Source organism: Portunus trituberculatus, chromosome 31 (genome assembly GCF_017591435.1).
Source record: "Portunus trituberculatus isolate SZX2019 chromosome 31, ASM1759143v1, whole genome shotgun sequence".
NCBI lineage: Eukaryota > Metazoa > Arthropoda > Malacostraca > Decapoda > Portunidae > Portunus > Portunus trituberculatus.
The window spans coordinates 22,811,594-22,836,722 of record NC_059285.1 but is presented as its reverse complement, the minus strand read 5'-3'; the positions used below and the strand labels follow the sequence as shown (position 1 = coordinate 22,836,722).

Here is a 25,129-nt window from a genome sequence, read left to right as displayed (position 1 = left end):
ACTTGCTAGTTCTTCCCTACATTCTTTCAGTATTCTGCCTGAGACTTCATCCGGTCCCATTGCCTTTTCCTCATCCAATTCCGTCATCAACTTTTTATTTCAAGCTTGGTTACTTTAATCTCTTTCATATAGACAGTCTCTCTATTACCCTGTGGTCTTTCAAATTTGGATTCCTTAGTAAAGACCTCATGAAATTTACTATTTAACAGTTCTGCCATACTTTTTGGGTCTTCCACCATTCCGTTTTCTCCTTTTAACCTTTCTATTGTTTCTTTTTGTCTTATTTTTCCATTTATGAATCTGTAGAACAATTTTGGTTGTTCCTTACATTTTTCGACAATGTCCTTTTCATAGTTCTTTTCTTCTTCCTTTCTCACCTTAGCATATTCATTTCTTGCTGTTTGAAGTTTTCCTTATTTTCTGGATTTCTGTTTCTTTTCCACCTTTTCCATGCTCCATCTCGTTTCTCCTTTGCCCTAGCACATCTTGCATTAAACCAATCTTTCTTTCCTTCTTCTTTAGGTCTATATTTCGGAACATATTCCCTGACCCCAGTTTTGTATATTTCCAAAAATAAGTTATATTTCTCTTGAACCGTTAATGAGTTTTCCATCTCCTCCCAGTTTACGTTTTAAAATAGTTCTTGAGATTCTCAATATCAGCCTTTCTGTAATTTAATCGGTCTCCTTTGTATGATTCATCTCTATCTTCCTTTCCTTCTTCTATATCCATCTCTAATATTACATGGTCACTCTTTCCCAATGGGCACTTGTATCTTATATCATCGTTAATTGGTATATCCCTTGTAAAAACTAGGTCTAATCTTGCCGGCTCATCGTTTCCTCTGAATCTTGTGTTTTCCTTTACTCTTTGGACCATCAAATTATCTATCATTAGGTTCAGGAATCTATCTCCCCAGGCATCTTCCCCCATACCACTTTCATAATTTTCCCAGTCCACCTCCTTACAGTTGAAATCTCCTATCAATATCACTTTTCTCCTTTCCATAATGATTCTTGTAAGACTCCTTATTGTGTCATCTATCATGTCTCTATATTCTTGGTTAGTCCATGAGTTTGTCTTTGGTGGCACATATGTTCCAATGATTGTTAACTCCTTTTTGTTAATATGCATCTTAACATACAGTATTTCTGATTTTCCTTCCCCAAACTCCACTTGATTTACCACTATCTCCTTCCTAAACATCATCATGACTCCTCCTCCTCCTTTACCCACTCTGTCTCTCCTCCATATATTATACCTTTTATCTATGTCTATTTTTATTGCCTCATTTAACTTTGTTTCCATAAGGCATACAATATCTGGTTCTTCTTTCTTTATGTAATCTCTTAATTCTAATTTACTAGATAAAATCCCATCTATGTTTGTATACATCATTTTTAATCTCTTGTTCTTATCATTTTTAGTTAAACTTGCTTCATTCTTTTCTCTTCTTTCTCTTTTATATACCATTTCCTTATCCTGTCTCCTATAATTCTCCAAAAAAATGCCTTCTTCTCCTCCTCTGACCTTTCATTATTTTTTTCTCTTGCTTCTGCCACCAGTTCATTGTGTCTCTTTCTTTCCTCCTCGTTTCTATTTTTCTTTATATATATATCTTTGCAACCTTCTGTTTCTCTGAGTTTCGTTTTTCTATATAGTACTTCTTCTGCTGCTGCTTGTGATTTTAGTAATATCTTGATTGGTCTCACTGTTCCTTCTTGATATGGTCCCATTCTATGGATTTCTTCTACTTCCTCTTCTAAGTTCAGTCTATCATTCAGATGTTTTAGTAGGTCTTTTACTGATTTCATTTCGTCTTTTTCCCTTCTTGGTCTATATTTAACATTTTTTTCTTTCAGTCCAAAAATAATTACACTCTTCTTTTTTTCAGCAATTTCTCTTACTAAATTTTCTTTTTTCTTGAGGACTCCTATCATTTTGCTTGTCATATTTTCATCTCTTTCTTTTAACTGTTCTTGAAATACTTCTTGTGTGTGTGTGTGTGCACGCGTGCGCGCGCGCGGTGTCATCGCTCTCCGGGCTGTTTCTGGAAGACGGATCACACAGCAGGAGGAGGAGGAATCCTTGATAAGGCATAAACTGAACTTTCAGAGGTCACATCGAGCTACAAAGTACATCATTGTATTCAGAATAACAAAGAGAAAATAATTATTAGTATTCAAACAGTTTTCTGACAATTTCTAGGTTTACCATTTTTAGCCGTCATAGCAAACGGGAAAATAGTTTAAGCGCCGGAAGGAAAGGGTTAAAGAAAATTAACAATATAACAATATTCTTTAATGAACAAAAACACATGAATATTATATCCAAAACCAATACAAATATCCCGTGCAGCGGAGAATAAACTAACACAATACCTAACCCTAATACACAAATCCTAACATTTAAATCCTAACACACAAGTCCTGACCTTAAGAGGGAGAAATACGGTAGGCAATAGCAGCTAAGTTATACATTACATTACTCAGTGTAGAAGTGACACCCGGTGCACACTCAACAGTCCAGGGAGTCTCCACCTTGATGGGCCTTGCTTCTCAAATCACCTCCGTTTTGAAGCCTGGCACTTAACTAGTCCTATGGACGACGAAATGAGCGAACGCCCAGCGTTTCACTGGTCTTGAGAGTGGTGAGACGACTGAACAAGGCAGGGCAAGTAGTGTCGAACAGGGAAGCGGTCGAAACAATATTTTCTGCATGCTTCTTTTATCGTAACTCATATCTGTACCAAAGTTATTTCTTTCTTATCACATTTTATTGATGGTGCTTTCCTCATAGACGATCCATGAGAAGGGTGTAGCTTTCCCACGCACCATCACCATTGTTCCAATATTTCATACAAATTCATATGCGACACGGTGGACTACAAATGCGGCAATCCCATGCCGTTGCAATTGCGAAAGGACTAAGAATATCATCGTAAGTGCTGCCGCCTAGCGGGATCAAGGGATCGAGCGCGCAGTAGGGTTGATTTCGCTTGTGGGTAGCTCCGGATAATGGCAATCTGGATACGCGGGTGATTACTGTAGTTTGCTCTCCTGTGCCTGTGGACACTTGCCTGCAGCAGCACTGGAGGGAATGGATGGAGGTTGAGGCAGGAGAGTGGGTAGTGAAGACTGTGTTGTGGGTATGTTCTCCCCTTATTATGTGTCCCTCCTTTGTCTGCCAAACCCATAGAGATTGTAAGTTATGCAGAGAGGTCAGATCATCATGTGACCTTGGACTTAGTGGTGCAGCACATCTTGGCCAAAGGGACCATAGAGCTTGTGGTGGACAAGCTACAAGGTATTTATGTCCGTCATTTCCTCATATCCAAAGTAAAGGGGTTAGAGACCTGTGTTTGACCTCTCAGCTTTGAATGAGTTTTTAGTGGTCAGCCCCTTCCAGATGGAGTCCATGAAAGTGGGGAATTGGATAGTGTCCCTGGATCTGAGGGATGGATATTTCCAAGTTCCAATCCATCCTTGTTCTCAAAAGTAAACACTTTAAACACTTTATTATATTTGTCTTATGTACATGGATTAACAGAAAAAAAAAATAGTTTACCACGACAAATAGCCCTATGTAAGCTATAGATAGCTTTATGGGCAATAATATGAATTTACAGATACACAAAAAGATAACTATTCTGCATGAAAAGAGAAAAAAAAAGGTCCATTTATGTTAAACACATTGGGTAATCACATATGTACATACACTTATTTTGTCATATATAAAAGTAAACTCCTATCCAAAATATAATTTTCCATATCACTAATAAAATAATAAAAACAATACTACTTCTACTACTACTAATAATAATACTAATACATATAAAATAAGTATAATAATGATAATAATAATAATAATTATTATTATTATAATAATAATAATAACAAGAGTAAGAATAAGAATAATACATATATACAAAAAATATAAATATAATAATGAAAGTAATAATGATAATAATAAAAATGATAACAATAATAATGATAATAATAATAATAGTAATAATAATAATGAATATAATAATAATAATAATGATAATAATATATAATAATAATATATATATATATATATATATATATATATATATATATATATATATATATATATATATATATATATATATATATATATATATATATATATATATATATATATATATATATATATATATATATATATATATATATATATATATATATATATATATATATATATATATATATACACACACACAATATACACTCGACCCTCGAAACAACGGACCTCCCATCAACAGATTTCGGAAACTACGGACAAATTCTGGAGTCCGGTTTAATATATGGACGATTAATAAAATGTGCGCGATTGTCCGTTCCCGGCAAATTATTGTCCGGTAGGTGGTGGGTCGGTCATCAGCTGTTGGCCGCCATGTTTAATCTTCAGTCCGTGCGTTTTCAACCAACAGCGAACATTGTCCAGTGCTTACCACGGCTTTCTTATGCATTTGTACCCTTCCCACGAGTGCTTAACCTATCCAAAATGCCTCCTAAACCTAGTAAACCAGTCAAGCGTAATTGAAAGGCTCTTCCAGTGGCTGCTAAGCTTGAACTAATACAAAAATTAGAAAATTTTACGTATTTTACGTACATTTTATAGTTTTTTACGTACTTTTGCAAAGAACGGACTTTCGCAATTTACGGACAGTGTCCTGAACGCATTTGTCCGTTGTTTCGAGGGTCGAGTGTTTATATATATATATATATATATATATATATATATATATATATATATATATATACATATACATATATACAGTACCCTCCCGAGTTTAGCGCTTGCTTTCTTCTTAAGATATAGCACCAAACTCGAGGATCGCTAAACTCGGGGTATTGAAAACAATGTAAAAACGCTTATTCATTCTGGCCCAGGACGAAGCTGATTTTTTTTTCCTCCCCACTTTACTCCCTTATTTCAAAATACCGATAAATTGGTGGGTGTATTCAGTTTCAGTGAAGAATGCTCTTGTTAAGACGAAAAAAACTGGGATACACACTTTATTGAAAAGAACAAAAAGAGAAAATAAATAATAAGAACTCTAACAGCATATAATCTTACTCTGGGGCATGGTCCGCTAGCGCAAAGCCTTCAAATTCGTTGCCCAAATCCACGGGGGCTACATTATCGTCGACCAGCAGCTCATCACCATCATCATCCTTCTCAGCAACAACAGCAGGTGGTGTGTCTTCTCGCTTGTCACAGTTACTGAAGTATCTTGTGATCAAGGCCTGTTGTCGTTTTTTCATTCGTGCTTCGTACATCTGTTTGTATTCATTTAATCCCTTTTGAACTGCGTGGATGCATGTCACACGTCGGTCAGAATTTGAATCAAAATTGCAAATGGCCTCCTTTAATTTTTCTGTAATTGCAAATATTTCTGTTAATTGGTAAACAGTTAGCTCATCTTCCTTTTCCTTTTCTTCTTCTTTTTTTTCTTCTTCATGCTCCTCTTCAAGCATGTCTTCCGCACTAGGTTCGGCGACTCTCTCCAATAAGATTTTCTATGTCAGCAGCACTGACAATGTCATACCCACTGATGGGTAATGTTTTGGCCAGCTGAAGCAGTGAGCCCATAGCGGCCGCTACACTCTGTCTCTCCTGTGTTGTGCTGAACTCACGGGCACCGCTACTCGTTTCTGCCTCGATCCACGGGAAAACTCTCCTCCAACCGCTCTTATTCCTCTAACAGTAGACTCACTAATGTTGAACAAGTTTCCAACGGCAACAGGTCCCATTCCAGCATCAAGCTTATCCAACACTTCGCCTTTTTCCTTCATGTTTAACAGTCTTTTCTTCTTACCCTGCCTCTCTGGCCTGCTTCCTTTTGCAAGTAGGTTTCTTGAGCCACATGCTGCAGTGCCTCCTTTATTTCCTGACATCACAATTAATTAGCTTGCATATAAGAACTATCAAGATGCTGGTGGAAGAGGGCGTAGGACGCGTGCACACGTGGTCAGCTCAGTCAGCCAACTGCAGGAGTCTTGGGGCAGCATACGTGACGCCGCCCGGAAGTAAACGCGACCGATACTTGTCAAAGCAGCGCGAAACTCGGGGCGATACAGCGCCAAACTCGGGATGGTAAGAATTTAGGACTAAACGCCAAACTCGAGGATCGCGAAACTCGGATAGCGCTAAACTCGGGAGGGTACTGTATACATATTCACACACACACATATATATATATATATATATATATATATATATATATATATATATATATATATATATATATATATATATATATATACACACACACACACACACACACGGCCCGGTAGCTCAGTGGTTAGAGCGCTGGCTTCACAAGCCAGAGGACCGGGTTCGATTGGCCGGGTGGAGATATTTGGGTGTGTCTCCTTTCACGTAGCCCTGTTCACCTAGCAGTGAGTAGGTACGGGATGTAAATGGAGGAGTTGTGACCTTGTTGTCCCGGTGTGTGGTGTGTGCCTGGTCTCAGGCCTATCCGAAGATCGGAAACAATGAGCTCTGAGCTCGTTCCGTAGGGTAACGTCTGGCTGCCTCGTCAGAGACTGCAGCAGATCAAACAAACAGTGAAAACACACACACACACACACACACACACACACACACACACACACACACACACATGATCACTCTTTCCTTTGGGAAAGAGTGATCATGTGGTTATGGAAATGCAGATAGCAACAACACAGCGAAGGAAGGACGAGACATACAGGAGTGGTAGATTGAATTATAGAAAGATGGACACAGAAAGTTTGAAAAATTTTTTCAGAAAATTAGATTGGGAGGAGATGTTACAAATCAGAGAAGTGCAAAAGAAATATGAGATTTTTATGAAATATTATAAAGAAGGAGTTATGAAATTTGTACCAAAGTATTAACCGAGAGAGGAAGGAAGAAAGGATTGGTTTAATGCAACTTGTGTTAAGGCTAAGGAAAAGAGATGTGGCTTGGAAAAGATGGAAAAGAGCAGGAATATACTAAATAAGGAGAATTATAGAGTGGCGAGAAATGAGTATGTGAGGGTAAGGAGGAGGAAGAAAGAAAATTTGAAAAAGATATTGTAGACAAGAGTAAGGAACATCCAAAATTGTTTTACAGGTTCATAAATGGTAAACTTAAAAAGAGAGAGTCCATTAAAAGATTAAAAGGAGAGCAAGGGATAGTAGATGACCCTAAGGATATAGCGGAATTGCTAAATAATAGGTTTCAGCAAGTATTTACTGAAGAAGCAGTGTTTGTAAAGCCTCAGAATGTACAAGGAAATGTGCACATGGATGACATTAAGATACCTAAAAAGGAGTTATATAAAATGTTGGAGGAACTTAAAGATGATAAAGCGATGGGACCAGATGAAGTTTCAGGAAAATTATTGAAGGAGTGTAGAGAAGAATTGATTGATCCATTATATAATATAAGGTGTTCATTAGAAACAGGGGAAGTACCAGTAGAGTGGAAGAGAGCTGAAGTGGTGCCCATTTATAAGGGAGGCAGTAAGGAAGAGCCTCTTAACTATAGACCTGTGTCTCTAACAAGTGTGGTCGGTAAGATTTGTGAGAGGGTGATAAAGAAATATTGGATACGGTTCCTGGAGGATCATAAGTTATTATCGGATCATCAATTTGGCTTCAGGAAAGGGAGGTCATGTGTAACAAATCTACTGAGCTTTTATTCAAGAGTGGTTGACAAAATACAAGAGAGAGAGGATGGATGGACTGTGTATATTTGGATTTAAAGAAAGCTTTTGACAAGGTACCTCACATGAGACTGTTATGGAAATTAGAGATTTATGGAGGACTGAAAGGAAAAGTGTTAAAGTGGATGGAAAACTACTTGAGATGGAGGGAGATGAGAACGGTAATAAGGGATGCAAAGTTGGACTGGTTGGTGGTGGAGAGTGGAGTCCCACAAGGCTCAGTGCTGGCACCAATACTTTTCCTTGTATATATTAATGACATGCCAGAGGGAGTAAACAGTTATATTAATTTGTTTGCGGATGATGCTAAGTTGTGTAGGTGTGTGAAGAGTGAAGAAGATTGTGAAATTTTACAGGCAGACCTGGATAAGATTTGGGAGTGGAGCAAGAGGTGGCAAATGGAATTTAATCTGAGCAAAAGTCATGTGATGGAGATGGGGAAGAGTGGAAGACGGCTAAGAGGGTCATTTAAGATGGGTGAAGAAGTAGTGTTGAAAAAGGTGGAAAAGGAAAAGGATTTGGGAGTGATAATACGAGACCATGGGCAGTTTGAGGCTCATATTGATAAGATGTTTGGAGAAACGTATAATTTGATAAAAAAATATTGGATTAGCCTTCCATTATATGGATAAAAATATGATGAAGAAATTAATTAGTACTGTAATTAGACCAAGATTGGAATATGCTGGAGTGGTTTGGTCCCCTTATAAAAAGAAGCATATAAGGAAGTTGGAGAGATTGCAGAGAATGGCAACAAAAATGGTTCCGAAATTGGCAGAAATGACCTATGAGGAGAGATTAAAAGAAATGAATTTGCCTACCTTGGAACAAAGAAGAGAAAGAGGAGATTTAATACAGGTTTATAAACTGATGAACAGACTGGATGAAGTGGATAATGAGCAAATGATGTTGAGAGAGGAAAACTTAAATAGAACTACAAGATCGCATAGTAAAAAGATTGCCAAGGGAATATGCTTGAAGGATGTGAAGAAATATAGTTTCCCACAAAGATGTGTGGAGGTGTGGAATGGTTTGAGTGAGGAGGTGGTGTCAGCGAGGAGTGTGCATAGTTTTAAAGGAAAGTTGGATGTGTGTAGATATGGAGACGGGGCCACACTAGTATGATACCCAGGCCCTGTAAAATTACAACTAGGTGAATACAACAACTAGGTGAATATATATATATATATATATATATATATATATATATATATATATATATATATATATATATATATATATATATATATATATATATATATATATATATATATATATATATATATATATATATATATATATATATATATATATATATATATATATATATATATATATATATATATATATATATATATATATATATATATATATATATATATATATATATATATATATATATATATACATACATACATACATATACACACACACATACATAACTGTGGTTTGTTTGGCAAGGCAAGGTTTTTCAGTTCAAAGTTCTTTGTTTTGGTCTTGCCACTGCCCCGCAGGTTTTAACCAAGGTGATGGCACCAGTGTCTTCATGGGCTCATCAACACAATATCTCCTTGCACTGTTGGCTGGTCACAGGGCTGTTTTGCAGTTTTGTGCTCGGTTGGGTATTCAGATCAATCTGTCTAAATCAGATTTGGTACCCAGCCAAAGGAAGCAGTACCTGGGCATGGTGCTGGATTCAGCAAGGGCTCTGATTTTTCCATCGCCAGAAAGGGTCAACTGGTTTCTGTCAATGGCACAGAGTTTTCTAGAGGACAGAATCCCTACAGTGTTTCTATGGAGGTCACTCCTGGGTTATGTGGCTTCCCTGGATAGGCTGGTCCCGGACGGCTGGGTATGCTCTCGGTCCCTTCAGTGGTGCATGAAAAATACTGGAGGGCAGCGTCGGACCCACCCTGGTGGTGAGTTCCTCCTTCCCAGCTGTGTCTAGTAGACCTCTCTTGGTGGATGGATCCAGGTCATCTGCTCTGGGGAGCTCCCGTTGTGATGGCTCCTCCGGAATAGTCTCTGTTTTCCGACGTGTTTCTTCACAGTTGGGGTGCTCTTCTGGGGAACTCTCATCTCAAGGTTGTGGTCTCCACAGGAGCAGAGGTTTACATCAACCACCTTGAGATTATGGTTGTTTTTCGGGCTCCACAGTCATTTCAGCAGGAATTGTCGTGCACGGTGGTGTCTCTCATGGCAGACAATTCGACAGTAGTGGCTTATTTATGGAACTCGGGGCACTTGGTCTGAGTCTCTGTCAGGTCTTGCTGGGGACATTCTCCTGTGGTACGAGGACAACTCAGTCTCTTTTCACGCCAGGTTTGTCCCAGGATGGTACAGTGCATTGGCGGACGTCCTCAGTCGCTAGTGTATGGAGTCAGAGAGTAGACTCTACATACAGTAGTGTGCAGGCAGGTTTTCCTGGTGGATCTGTTTCCAACTGCCTTAAATCACCAGTTACCTCAGTATGTGTCCCCCCTGTCTGACCCAGGAGCTTGAAAAGAGGACGCATCTCCCTTTCCATGGAAGGGCTTGGATCTGTACACCTTTCCTCCCTTCTCTGTGATTTGTTGGGTGCTGGTTCAGATCAGAGAGTCTGCTTGTGTTTACGTGACTCGGATTGCCCTGCGATGGCATCAGGAAGACTGGTTTCCTCTGCTTCTGAGTCTGCTAGTGGACCATCCATGAGTGTTGCCTCCATGGGCCTCTCTGCTGTGCCAGCCTCATCGCCACCTCTTTCACAAGTCTCCAGGGGCTCTTCACCTTCATGTGTGGATTCTTCATCTTTTCCTCACCTCTATTCCTTTAGCTTATGCTGTTACCCTATTTTTTCCGTTGGGCTCCTCCGATTACAGTCTCATTTCTGTATCTTCTATTTCTCCAGTCCCTCTTCAGGATCCCCTAAAGCAGAGGTGCCTCTGGCATTTTAGCTCTCCCAGATGGAAGGATTTTCCCTGGAATAATTATTGTTTCCGTGTCAGAGACCCATCTCTGTTTGCTGAATGCATAACGGAGGTGATAGTGTCTGGCATGGGGGTGTACATACCTCATACTTTTTCTCAACATAAACCTTCTAAACCTTCGTTTAACTCAGCCTGTTTTTGTGCTATACATGATGGAAAGGTTGCTCACGAAAGGTACTTGAGCCATCCACCTCCTAAATCTCATGCACTTTATATTTCTGCTCGGAATCATGCCAAGTCCGTTTTTCTACTTGCCAAACATTTCTTCATAAATAAAAATGTCAAAATCTTTCAAACTCTAACTTCCATTGAGACTTCTGGCATCTGGCTAAAAACACCTCTAATAACTTTACTTCTGCATCTTTCCCTCCTTTATTTCATACAGCTTTATTAGATAGGGTGGAATTAAAAGCTTTTTGTCTCATCAACTCTCCTCCTCTGACTGACAGTCTTCAGCCTCTTTCTCACTGCCAAATAGTTGCATCTCTATCTATCTTTTATTGCTATTTGCATACTAACTGTTCTACTGACCTTGCTAACTGCATGCATCCCCTCTTCCTGTGGCTTTCTTCTTCCTCTCATCCTTATTCTGTCCAACCCTGTAATACAAGAGTTAATTAGTACTCTCAATCATTCATACCTTTCACTAGTTAGGTCTGGAACTCCCTACCTGCTTCGGTATTTTCATCTTCTTAACTTAACTTCTTTTAAGATAGAGGTGTCAAGACATTTGTCCCACTCTTTTGACTAATTCTTGCTAATCTTTTATGGGGACAGTAATTCCAATGGGCCTTTTTTTTCTAATATAGTTCTTATGCCCTTGGCAGTTCTCCTTCTTACAAAAAAAAACAAAAAATAGAAAGAAATTGAAAGGAAGAGATCTATGTTAGCTTTAAAGAGGGATATAATAGCTGGAGAAGAGACAGGAAGGGAAAATGGGGAGGAGTGCTAATAATGATTCATGATAATATATGTATAGAGAAAGTGCAATATGGTGATGGTATGATGGAAGTAATGCGAGTAGCAATCAAGACTGAGGAATTGAAAAAAAAGGAAAATCATAGTTACATATGTGCCACCTAAGACAAATACATGGAGAACTGAAGAACATATGGAAATGCAAAGAGAGTTGAATAAGTGCCTAGATAATATGATACGAAGAGATTTAAAAATACTATTAGTAGGAGACTTTAAAATAGTAAACTAGAGAGACATGGAAGTAATGGGTAATGCTGGATCGTTGAGCGAGGAGGTGTTACAGTTGACTATGGTAAATACACTGGATTAATGGGTAAAAGAATCAACATGGTACAGAGAGGAAGAAGAACCATCATTGCTTGACCTAGTATTCACAAAGAAACCAGAGCCCTATCCCAGCATACAGTACCTTAGTCCAATGGGAAGAGAGGAAGAACCATCATTGCTTGACCTAGTATTCACAAAGAAACCAGAGCCCTATCCCAGCATACAGTACCTTAGTCCAATGGGAAGAAGTAATCATGTAACATTAGTGTTGGAAATACAGTAAGAAAATGGGATTAGATACAAAGAAGACTACAAAAAAGAGAGATTAAAATATACAAGAGCAGATTTTGAAAAGTTAAGAAAACTTTTTGCTGATTTTGAATGGAGGAACATTATGAACAGAAGGATAATACAGGGGAAATATGAAATAGTATTCCTTCAGAAATATAATGAAGGAGTGAAGAAATGTGTGCCTATCTATGAAGAACCAAGTATACAGTCAAACCTCGCCCAACACGACAGTTACGTTCCTGAGCTCGTCGTGTACGGCGAGACTCGTGTTCGGCAAATAATAGGCCCTATGGGAAAATAGGGGTTATGTTCCCAGATCCTACCCCAAAAAAAAATTTACCAAAAAGGCTGAAAAAACAAACAAACAATAAATGAAGTACCAAGCACACATTTTATTTAATTATAGTACTAGTACCTTTAGTTTATTTAATGGTTGGAGAAGGCTTGAAATATGAAGTGATGGGCCTCTGACTGGCAGATGCTTCCATATGGCGTAAAGTCTCCTTGTAGGGCAAAAGAAGCTCCTCAACACCCCTCTTGAACTTACCGTATTTTACGACACAAGACGCCTTTTTTTCCTAAAAAATACCCTGAAAAATACTAGTGCGTCTTTCAAGATGAATGTTGTATTGTAAGGCAGCATCCAACCTCAAGTGAGCTTCGATACTTGACAGATAGCGACCTGGATTTGTATGTTGAGTCATTACATTATGATGTTATCTTAAATACCATTTAATTTAGCCTTTTATATTATGTAAACTCAGTACTTAGGTGTTACAAGTATTTACAATACCATAATCCTTCCTGCAGCCTACTCAGTGTGTGGAGAAAACGGGCCGCTCCTTCGTCTGATTGCAACACACACATACATACACATGAACACACACACATCATGCCAGGTGCCTTTATACCTTTATTAATAGAAAATTCAAGTGGCTTACTCATTCAAGCAAGAGTCACAACTCCACTTGTGAATTGTATTCACATTGATAAAGCCTATGAAGCACGACTGCAAAATAAAATGAATACAAACTGCAGCACTGACGTGTTCGGTTTCGGCGATCAGACAAGTAAACATAATGTAAACAACAGGTCCAAAACATGCTGTCGCCCGCCACTAAAACAAGAAGAGATGGACTGTTTCACTGTGTATATGTATTTACCTATGGTGTTTTTATTTACATAGTTTTAAATTTGTGGTGAATGCTCCAGCAAATTTGTAATGAGTGGTGAAACAATAGTGTCTTGCAGACTCCTTGCTTCTGATGTTTTTGTGTTCAGTGGTCGGGTATATGGTGAATGCGTTCTTGTATGAGAACGACTTTTTTTTTCTTAGAAATTTCTTTCAAATATTAGGGTGCATCTTCCAAGATGCAGCGTCTTGCAAGCTGTAAAATACGGTAATGCTCCTCTCCAGGATGGGATCTGTTTCAGTGAAGAGGGATGTTGCATCTTCCATGACTTTCAGCAAATTACGAAGAGTCTAAGACGCTTGGGAGGGGAGGTCAAGTGCATCCACCAGGACCAGCGGGAGATTCAAATGAAGACCAAATCATGCAATCGTGAGTCAAAGTCGTGCTCGGCGAAATATGGGATATTTTATCGATTCGTGTATACACGAGTTTCGTGTTCGGCGAATTCGTGTTTGGCAAGGTTTGACTGTACATGCTTGGTACAATGCCAGATGTATGCATAGAAGCTAAAAGGGAAAATGATAAAGCTTGGAAGAGACTCAAAAAGTAGAGAAATTAAAACAACAGACAGCAGTATAAGAATGCAAGAAATTAATATATTAGAATAAGGAGAGAGGGAGAAAGAAACTTTAAGAAATATGTGGTGCAAAAATGTGATGATGAACCCAAGCTTTTTTTACAAGTATGTAAATGGTAAGATGAAAAATAAGGAAACAATAGAAAAAATAATCAAAGGAGGAAAGACATACCATTTTACAGAATAAAATAGGACATTGCATTGTTGAGGATTGTAGGAAATCATAGTGCACAAAGAAGATATTGGAAGACTACTAGATAATTTGGTTGTCAGGAAAGCAATGGGGCTGGGTAGTGTATATGGCTGGGTGCTGAAAGAATGTAAAGAGCAGCTGTTAGATCCAATTTGGGAAATTATTACAAGTTCATTAAATGAAGGGAAAGTACCACTAGAATGGAAGAGTTTTTAAAGGAGGAAAGGCAACTGAGCCGTTAAATTACAGACCAGTGTTACTTACAAGTGTTGGGGGAAAGTTATGTGAAATAATTATCAAAGAAAAATTGGTTAAACATCTGGAAGAAGAACAAGTTATATCAAACAGACAATTTGGGTTCAGGAAAGGATGATCATGTGTGTTGAAATTATTGAGTTTCTACTGAAAGAGTAATAGAAGGACTGGAAAGCAGAGATGGATGGGTGGACACTGTATACCTGGACATAAGCAAGGCTTTTGATAAAGTCCCTCATGGCAGACCACTTTGGAAGTTAGAGAGCATAGGAGGACTGCGAGGAACTTTGTAAGACTGGATAAAGGATTATTTGAAGAACAGGGAGATGAGAACTGTTATTAGAGATACATACTCATTTTAGGGTAAAGTAATAAGTAGAGTGCCACAAGAGTCAGTGTTAACCCCCATTATGTTCCAGATATATGTAAATGACATTTACAATGAGGTAAATAGCTATATTAATTTGTTTGCTGATGATGTAAAGCTATTAAGAGTAATCAAAACCCGAGAGGACTGTTGGCTGTTGCAGGAAGATATAAACAAAATCTATGGGTGGAGTAAGAAGTGGAAATTGGAGTTCAACGCCAAGAAATGTCACGTAATGGAACTAGGAGAGAGTAATTGAAGACCAGTATGGAACCATCTGATGGGAGAGGAACGAATAATGAATACTAAGAGGAAAAAGATGTGGGAGTGATTATACTACAGGAAAATCTGAACCCCAAAAAACACCTAAGTAAGATATTTGGATTAGCTTATAAACTGTTGATTAATATCAGAATGGCATTTCAATTCATGGACAAAGATATGATGAAAAAAATTATAACAAGCTTGTTATGCTCTAAGCTCGAATATGTAGCAGTGGTATGATCACCAAGCTCTAAAAAAGATATAAGAAGATCAGAACGGATTCAGAAGATAGCTACAATGATGGTGCCGGAACTAAAAGCCCTAACATATGAAGAAAGACTGAAGGAAATGGTACTGTCAATCTTACAAGATAGAAGAGAACGAGGAGACCTAATAACAGTGCAGAAAATAGGAAATGGCATGGAAAATATAGACAAGGTGGTGACAGAAGAAGCTAGAAGGACAAAAGGACATGTAAAGAAGATTAGGATGAGACAGTGTGTGAAGGATATTCCAAAATACAGTGGAAAAGTGGAATGCATTGAGTGATGAAGTTGTTACAGCACATAATGTGCATAACTTTAAAGAAAATTGGATAAATGGAGATGTAGAGACAGGACACTATGAGCCCTGCTCAAACCCTGTTCAATACAAATAGGTAAAATGTAACTAGGAAAATACACACACACATACACACATGCACACAGTGCACACAGTAGCGACATCATACAAGACAGACGTATAAACAGCAATTCCAGTTTTGGATATACGGCTGACTATGAAGCCCAGCAGACTTGTTGATGTATTGTAGGGGGAGAGGGGGCTAGGCTAGTGATCCTGTCACCTAGTTTGTATCTAGTTACTTGCATTGAGACTGTAAAGTAATTAAAGAGGATGGAAATATGGATGGTGCTGCCATCAGTGTATACAAGGGAGCAAGACCCAGGAGAGAGATGATTGAAACACTTTTAGAATTAAGACAACTGGGTGGTTGGAGTAAGGAAAGGAAATTTTCCGGCTTTAAAGAGGAAAAATTCAATATGTGAAGGATGATAACAGTAAAAAGAAATTACAGTCTGCGTGGATAATCATTGCGCGCCTCCAAAATGGGAGCGTTTATAAATGTGACGTACCATTTTCATTACAAAAAACAAAAAAATATTAACACTTACCATAGTAATTAATACTTTGTTGCATAGCCCCATTTCTTAATGACCATTTGAAGGCAACGTGGCACACTGTCAACAAGATTTTGAAGTTTCTCAGGATTAAATTCTTCCCCAGCACTTTTGGAGTTCACTTTCTAGTTTAGGGAGAGTGGAGATGTCACGTGCACGAAGTTTGCCTTTAATGATGGCCCAGAGGTTTTCTATGGGTGAGATGTCGGGGGAATTACCTGGCCAGTTATGTATTCTCTGAATGCCACAATCGTCAAGCCACTGTGTTACTTCTCTGGCTGTGTGGCAGGTTGCTCCGTCTTGCTGGAAAATCTCCGCATGTGTTTTTTCAAAGCACTTTTCTAGATGGTCATTAAGAAGTTCAAAATACACAATTTTGTTAACAGTTGTGTTCTTTGGGAGAATAACTTAAATTCCCAACACCATGGAATGTAAAACATCCCCACACCATTAAACTTGGGGGATGTTTTGTGGTCTTTTGTGTGTACCGGGGGGTCTGTAGGGTCTGAACTGGGGCGATGGTACACTCTAGTTCGTCCTCCTCCACTTACACAGAAGGTGGCACAGTGCGCCACTTTTCAAGAGGCCAATCTTTGTATTTCTTGGCAAACTTAACCCTCTTCTTCCGCTGGCGTTCATTAATTAGTGGCTTTTTGCGCAGGGTAGCACTTGTACTTAAGGGTGCATTGCAAAGTTTCCTGCACAGTATGAAGTGACACATTAGGAAGAAGTCCTGGGTTTTGTTCTTTTAATTCCTTCGCTGTAATGGTAGGAGTGATGTAAATTTGTCGTTTTAGCACATTCCTGGTCCTGCTACCAATTTTCTTGGGTTTCTGTGGCTGCTTCACAGGGAGCAGAAGCAGTTTCTCCCCACCAGCCTTAAATTGGTGGACGAGGTTTTGTACTGTTCTAAGCTTCAGTTTTTTTATCTGACAAATTTCCTTATTGCTATGCCCAGCTTTGTAAAGATCAATGATTCCTTGAATTGTTTTGGTATCTGTATGTTTTCCAGGCATTACGTAATGTAAGAAAATAATGCAAAAACACTGCGTGGTAGGGAGAACCTAGGCGGTCACTTCAAACATATTCAAAACTGTCAACTGTTACTAGAGGAAAGGAGGGTGAGGGTGACACCCCCATACCCCCACCACTGAGTGGGGAAGAAAACGTGCATCGCTACCAGACACTCGATTCATGCTGCTTGCATTTTTTTTTTACATTACGGGAGGAGGTTTAAAGATTTGCGCGCCAAACACCACTATAAGGACTACGGTGCAAAAATTAAAGATTATCCGTGCAAGCCTGTAGGTGTCTGATGTAGATGATTGCTGGGATATTTGAGAAGCAGAATCAGCTGTTTACACAGAAAACCAAGAACTAAAAGACAAAAGTGATAAGTTACAGAATACTATTAAAAATTAATAATGACATGAAAACTGTGAATGAAATAAAAAAGGAAAACAGTCTCCTTAAGGACAAATGTAAGGACTATCAAGTAGAGCTGCAAGGGCTAAAGGAAAGTTAGACAATAATGTCGGGGCAGAAGGAGTGATAAGTGAAACAAAGCTGGAAGAATGGAAGAAGGTATGGAAAAAAGACCAAGAGGATGAAAAAGTGAAGTTTGCAGATGTAGTTAAGCAACAAATAAAAGAAAAATGAAGGACACAGTGATTCAAATGATTAAAGAAAAGGAAGAGCTAGTGAGAGATATGGTAGATAAAAGGAAATGTTATATATGGACTACAAGAGAAGAAAAACCCAGTGAAATTTGTGAGAGAAAAGGAGGAGAAAGAGATGGTTAAGCAAATCATCTCAATGGTTCAGGATGAAGAACAAAGTTTAGAGAAAGAAATAGAAGAAATATATAGACTTTGAAAATATAGTGAGGGGACTAAAAGACCACTAATAGTTAAAAGCTGGCTGGAAAGACAAAATATAACAACATTAGGGTAAGGAAAGATATGAACCAAGAAGGAAGGGAAAAAGAGAGAGAATTGGGAATTGAAGCTAAAGAAAAAAATGAGAAAAAGACAGAGGAGAAGAAATTCTACTGGAGTGTTTGACGTGAGATTAAGGAAATGGTATATTCAGGAAGGGGAAAGAAAAAAATTAAGTGTTATGTATACAAACATAGATGGGTTTATATCAGGAATGTTGGATGTGAGAGATTATATATTGGAAAAAGGATCAGACATTGTATGTATAATAGAAACAAAGTTAAGGAAAGACATCCAAGTAAATTTTAATGAGTTAACTTATAATGTTTAGAAGAGAGACAGAAAGGGAAAAGTAGGAGTATTGATAATGGCTTGAGATGATATATATGTGGAAGAGATACAATACGGAGATGGACTGACAGAGGTTATTAAGTACAGGCAACCCCCACTTAACGAAGGTTCACACAACGAAATTTCACTACAACGAAGGTTTCATTTTACTACCATCTGGTTGTTTAACGAACACCAAACTCGCTTTAACGAAGTTTTATCCAGGTAATTTTTTACAAGTTTGAAAGCCCCGCCATATCACACAAGCCGACAGGCTTTTGAATACACAGTGCCTCTCTCATGGACAACACGCGCACCACTCCCCTTAGTTTAAAACAATAATAGCGTCAGCTGCAGCTCATCTTCCCTCGCTCAACTTATCACCAAGATGCTCTGCAATGTCGCCTAGCATTGCTAAGAAGACCAGGAAGTCTCTTACTCTCGAAGTGAAGCTGGATATTATTCACAGACACGAGAGAGGCAAGAAAACTAATAGCATTGCTCGCCACCATCTTGACTCCATCTACTGTCTCTACTATTTTCAAGTCAGCAGACTCTATTAAGAAGGCTGGTGAGACCGTATCTTCCTTGCAAGCTAAAAGAACCACCTGAACTCGTGACTCTAAAATGGATAAAATGGAAAGCCTTGTGGAAATGTGGTACATAGGTTTTGTATGTGATACAATGATGCGCTCTTTGTTTACATTCCACAGGTTGCCGGTTAGTGTCTTTCCTGTTTCACTCTCCCTCTCTTCATGAATTTAAGATCATCAACATTATAAAGTTACTTACATACATACATTAGTGTACATTATAATGACTTAAATTAAACTGTCTAAATGTTTAACTTCATAATTTTTACTTTCATTAAATCTTTCACTGTACTATGATGCACTCTCGCTTTGTTTACTCTCAGTGGAAGTTCAAGTCAGGGGTTAAACTTGTTATAATCGATTCGCTTAACAAAGTTTTGCCTAACAAAGGTTTTTTTAGGAACATAATCCTTTCGTTAAGCGGGAGTTGCCTGTATAACAATTAGGACCGTTAACCCCTTCCATACCGCAAGACTGTTTTGTGGTACGTGCGTACCACGCGCAAAAGCGACCTCGTGGTACCGCAAGATGCCGCCGCAGTAATGCGTGCGTCACACCAATACATTTCCGTGTATAACCGTGGCCTGAGTGCGGATTTTGCCTTTTTCATGCTCCACGTGGTTCACTATAAACAAACAAACACTGGAGGCATTATTTTTAGCCACCCCAGCGTAACAAAACCATCCCCCCCACTAGCCAATCAATATCGGGTTAATTTTTCATGCATAAACTATAAAGCCAATCACTATTCTTTGACATATATTATTCCCACAGTCCCCCCAAGAACATCAGTTCTCTAGTATCGGCCGTGGTGAAACTGTTCTATTGCCTCTAGTTAGAGATAATGGCGTCTGCTTCGTGTAGCAGCGATGAGGATTATCATAATTATGAGACAGATAGTGAGGATATACTGGAAGACTCTCCAGATGAATATGATTCAGACTATGATCCTGAAAAGAAATAGGAGAGAGTGATAGTGACAGCAGTGTTGAAACCCTCTCGGCAAGTGAGGGGGAGCAGCCTAGTTATGACTGCCTCAGGGCCACCCTCACCAGGTGCAGTGTGTGTGGTGCTGAATTTATGATTAGTGCACAATTTATGATTATGTTTACGTTTTCTTTTATTAATAAAATGACAAAAATATGTTTAGAAAAAAGTACATAACACTGAGTTAGAAAGAAATATAATGTGTAGATCTGGCCGTGAGGCACGTGCGCACACGGGCAGGGGGCTGCGGTATAGGAGGGGAACGCTTTGTTTATATCGGGGGGTGGCTGCGGTAAGGAAGGGGTTAAGGCACGGTCACACGAGCAATATTTTCGTCAATAAATTGCCAGAAACACAATCCTGAGTCAAAGTTGTCAATAAATTGCCAGTTTTCGTGTTGACGGTCCTGCGCGTTATTTATTGCCTAAAGTTGGTTGAAGCCAGAATGGTGAAAGCCCCACTAGCCAACAATTTTTTACGTTTATTACTTATGTAACCTTTAATTCAATATTTGGGAGGTAAATAAAACAACTAATAGGTGGCAAGAACCGAATATAGAACAGCCAAGAGCTCTTACTCCGTGAAAAAGTAGTAAACAGAGCCAGTCAAAGCAGCCCCGGCCAGTCCGCCATAGTGTCCTGTGTATCCTTGCCTCATCGCACACAGTAGATTCAATTTTTGAAGTGATGGCTACCAGTACCAAGATTCCATGGACTCGGACTTCTGAGGCTTCTTTGTTGGAGTTGGTGAGACAGAAGAGATTTTTATGGGACCATAAAGATGCACTGTACTCCAAAACAAAGGTGAAACAAACTGCCTTCGATGCCATTGCCAAGGAACTTTGGGAGGAATATACAGAACTATCTCAACTGAATGGAGGTTAGTATTTTCATTATTTCATCCCAACTATATGAAATGTAAATGTTAATTAGAGTGACTCCAACCCTTTCTCCTTCCCCCATATCCACCAAACCCTTCCAACAAGCTTGGGGGATGGAAATATTTTTATTTGTTTATTTATTTGATTTTTGGAGGATAAAATAAAACACCAACTTTTTATAAGGTTCTTTTTATTCCAGAAAACAGTAGAGATAAGAAAAATAATAAGATTCCGACCTGGGTGTAGCCAACATATTAGCCTGGTTAGGTTAGGTTAGGTTTGGTTAGATAATTTTAAATTAGGTTAGGTTACACTGAAGAATTACCAAAATCCAAAAAGCATTTTTCTGATGCATTTTTTTGCCTACAGTTACATTTTTTTTAAATTTTTTTTATCATTCTTCAACTTAACCTAACCTAAACCGATCTTACCTAACCAGGCTAACATGTTGGCTACACCTAAGTCTGAATCTTGTTATATTTTTACCTCTAATGTTTCCTGAATTAACAAAGAATATGGAAGTTATTATTATTAATATAATTATTACAGATAAATTTGTAGTTTCACTCAATATTTCCTATCTCTATCCACAACCCAAATTCCCCAAGCAAGCTTAGGGGATTTGGAGAAGGGGGTGAGGGAGGCATATATGAGTGATGTTGTATGGACTTAAAATGTAAGGAAATTCCTTTAAAAGTCCAAATTCCCTAATCCTCAAGGAAGCTTGGGAGCATAAACTAACCTAACCTAACCTACATATATAATGCACAAAATTCAGAGCTTACCGTACCTTAAATTGACTTAGGAGGCACTATCTTTGTAAGAAGTGTTTCCTAAGTGTTATATCTATTTCTATATATCAAAATTTCTTTTTCAGTTGATGTAAGAATAAAGTTTAAGAACTTGAGGACATACTTCATGAATGTTTACAACAAAATGAAGAATGCTCCCAGTGGTTCAGAAGGATGCCCGGGGAGACCCTGGCAACTATTTGATAGTGCATCTTTCTTGATTGATTCACTACTGGAGAAAACACCAACAGTAGCCACATATGTGATACCTCCTGCAGACACAGTAAGTGTGTGTGTGTGTGTACATATACACAGAGACCTAAGACTAAATAAACAAAACTAGAAAAATATATATTCACAAACTTGGTTAAACAATTTCAGACCTAGGACCTTTAATCAACCTAATCTAAATAAATATATCTTTAGGTGTATAATCATGATTCCAGTTGCTTATAGCTAACCTGTCAGTATACATTAATTGATACTTTGTGTTGTCAGTACAGTAACATTTTGAAATGATAATTTATTTTTTATAATTGGTGGCCACTGGAATATAACCTGGACTCTGAACATGAATAGGCAGTGATTAGGTTAGCTGATTGCCTTTGGAATGTTTTTATGTTCAGGTTGTTGCACCTTTGTCTTGTAACAATGCATCACAAGACTTCTTTTTCTTCTGACAGATATTTACAATTGAAGGTGATGGCTGCCTCATAGCAGATCCAGATGTCCAACCTCTTGGCAGTGAATCATGTGGGAGCTGGAGTCAAGGGTCTAATGAGTGCAGAGGCTTTCCTAGTGGGTCAAGCACCAGTAACATACCTGAGATTGGCAGTCATGAATCATCAGGTGCTTGCAGCCTTTCATTAATGGAAACTCCCCTTAAAAGGAAGAAAGCACATGCACAGGGGCGCAGTGTGAAAAGAAAGGAGGACAAGGACCCAGTTATGGATATCCTTCAAAATATCGGGGGGTATATGGAAAAAAGAAATAAGGTTGATAAAGTGGATGTTGCTATAGAGCACATAGTAGAGACTGCAATTCAATCTTTACCTATTGAAGCTAAATTGGAATTCATTCCAAGAGTTTTAAATCTCATTAAAGAAATGAAACGTGAAATATCTGCAGGAGAGAATAATTCTATATGATCTGTCTCCATGTCTGCCTGTACCCTTTCTCTCTCTCTCTCTCTCTCTCTCTCTCTCTCTCTCTCTCTCTCTCTCTCTCTCTCTCTCTCTCTCTCTCTCTCTCTCTCTCTTTATTAGCTCTGATTGTCAGTCACCTTCCAAGGCATCTTACTTGTTTATTTTTTTTGTGGAAAATAAAATTTTCAAAGTTACAGTATATATAAAGATATATTTTATCCTTACACCCAAACAAGAAGTTCAATAAAAGATCAAGCTGGCCACTATAAAAAAAGATGCTTGAGAAAGATTATTCCATAGTAGTAGTAGCAGTAGCACCAGTACCAACAGCAGCAGCAGCAGTAGCACTAACACCACCAGCACCAGCAGCAGCAACACCAGCACTAGCAGCAGCACCAGCACCAGCACCAGCACTAGCAGCACCAGCACAAACACCAGCAGCAGCAGTCCTCCACTAATGCATTGGTGCCATACGTGTTTGCCAACTTCCTTTTCCTTCGTCATTGAAATAATCCTTGAACTTATCTCGAACATTCTTTGCCTGGTTTGTATGGCCCCTACCGACTGCCTACAGCACCATTCTGGTACTGGTGCATTTCCCCAGTGTACAGTGTTCCAGTGGTGGTATCCTCCGCGTCCAAGAATCCAGGTGGTGTGTACACGTGCCTTGATGTTTCCGTAACATGTTGTGGAGCGCCACAGCAGCAAGTGTGATATCTTTTGCCGTGTCAGGTGATGTTTTTATGGGTTGCTTGAACACCTGAAACCTGGCAGCAAGGATACCAAAAGCATTTTCACTTGTCCTTCTGGCACGGGAGAGGCGATAGTTGAAGATGCGTTTCTCAGCTGTTTGATCCTTTCCTGGATAAGGCTTCATTAGGTATTCTTTCAGATTAAATGCATCATCCCCAACAAACACATGGACACTGCTTTGCCGAGAAAGGTATGTTTGTTGGTTGAGGAATATCCAGCAAATTACTTTCCACTGCCTGCTTCAGAGTACATCTATCCCATACTCCACCATCACTGGCTCTTCCACATGCCATGACGTCTGCATACATAAATTTGCAATCGGCATCCACTAATGCCAATAGAATTATACTGAAGTGACTCTTGTAGTCATAAAACTCAGAACCTGAGTTCGGGGGCTTACTGATTAAAACTCTCTTTCCATCAAGTGCCCCTATACACATTGGGAAGTTCCACCGTGAAAAGTAGTCACTAGCAACTGCACACCACTGTTCTTGTGTTGTTGGCAGTTTTACATACTTTTCATGCAAAACTGTATATATTGCTCTGCAGCATGTTGGGATGATACTTGAAATCAAGTTGTGGCTAATTCTGAACTGGCAGGACAGGGATCGATACGACTCTCCTGAAAGAAGAAAAATCTAAATTGTATTTGATATATTTGATTGATTTAAAAAAATGCCAAAATATACTATGCCTGATGTACGAGAGGTTTTAGCCAGGAGAAAAGAAAAAAAAAGCAAGATATTATTTTATGGAAATATTTTCTATGTATATATTTATGTGTATATGTATATTATCTCTTTCCTGTTAAAAAGGCTCTCCTAAAATAAGAACAGCAAGACTTAATCAGATAGTGATTACACTTACAATGTCAAAAATCATAGCTTTCCTACTTAAACAAAACCATAAATAACTTAGACCAGTAGGTTTTAACTGTTTCACCAGTCTCTTTATTTCAGATGATTTTTTGGTAATTAAGTTGGTTTCACAATACCAGATACAATATGGCAAGGTTACAGTGCCTTACATGGTATATATATGTCTCACCATTACACATCACACGGAGTAATTATAAAGAATTTCTGGTAAAATTACACATGTGCACCCTACTAACATTTTGAACAGAAACTATATACAATAGTTTCTTTAAAAACACTCGCCCATAAGGGTGCATGAATTTGGCTTAGATGAGTACACTTGTAAGATATATAATACCAAATTGCCTTCCCCAATTTTACCAATGTACCTCATAAAGACTGAAAGACATACCTGTTGCTAACAGCCATATTCTTAATCAATCCCACATCAAGTTACACAATTGTGGGGTAGTCCCACACCACGAGTGGGGCACACAATATTTTGGTATTCTAGAATGCGCGGTGTGGTGTGGGATTGGTGGTGCTGTGACTAGGGAAGGTTGGTATGTGTGAGGGACGAAAGTTTGTCTGTCTTGCGCTTGGG

The 25,129-nt window shown here is 38.6% G+C and overlaps 2 protein-coding genes across 13 annotated transcripts in view; both read left to right on the top strand.

The window, feature by feature from the left end:
* Window positions 1-25,129, top strand: part of LOC123511333 (pentatricopeptide repeat-containing protein 1, mitochondrial-like) — a 358,287-nt gene that overhangs the window by 86,105 nt on the left and 247,053 nt on the right. The gene's annotated exons all lie outside the window — the stretch shown is intronic.
* LOC123511335 lies at window positions 20,316-23,109 on the top strand. The gene is made up of 3 exons (XM_045267135.1): window positions 20,316-20,978; window positions 21,857-22,053; window positions 22,454-23,109. The coding sequence occupies exons 1-3, from the start codon at window positions 20,786-20,788 to the stop codon at window positions 22,916-22,918; spliced, it is 855 nt and encodes a 284-aa protein (XP_045123070.1). The 5' UTR covers window positions 20,316-20,785; the 3' UTR covers window positions 22,919-23,109.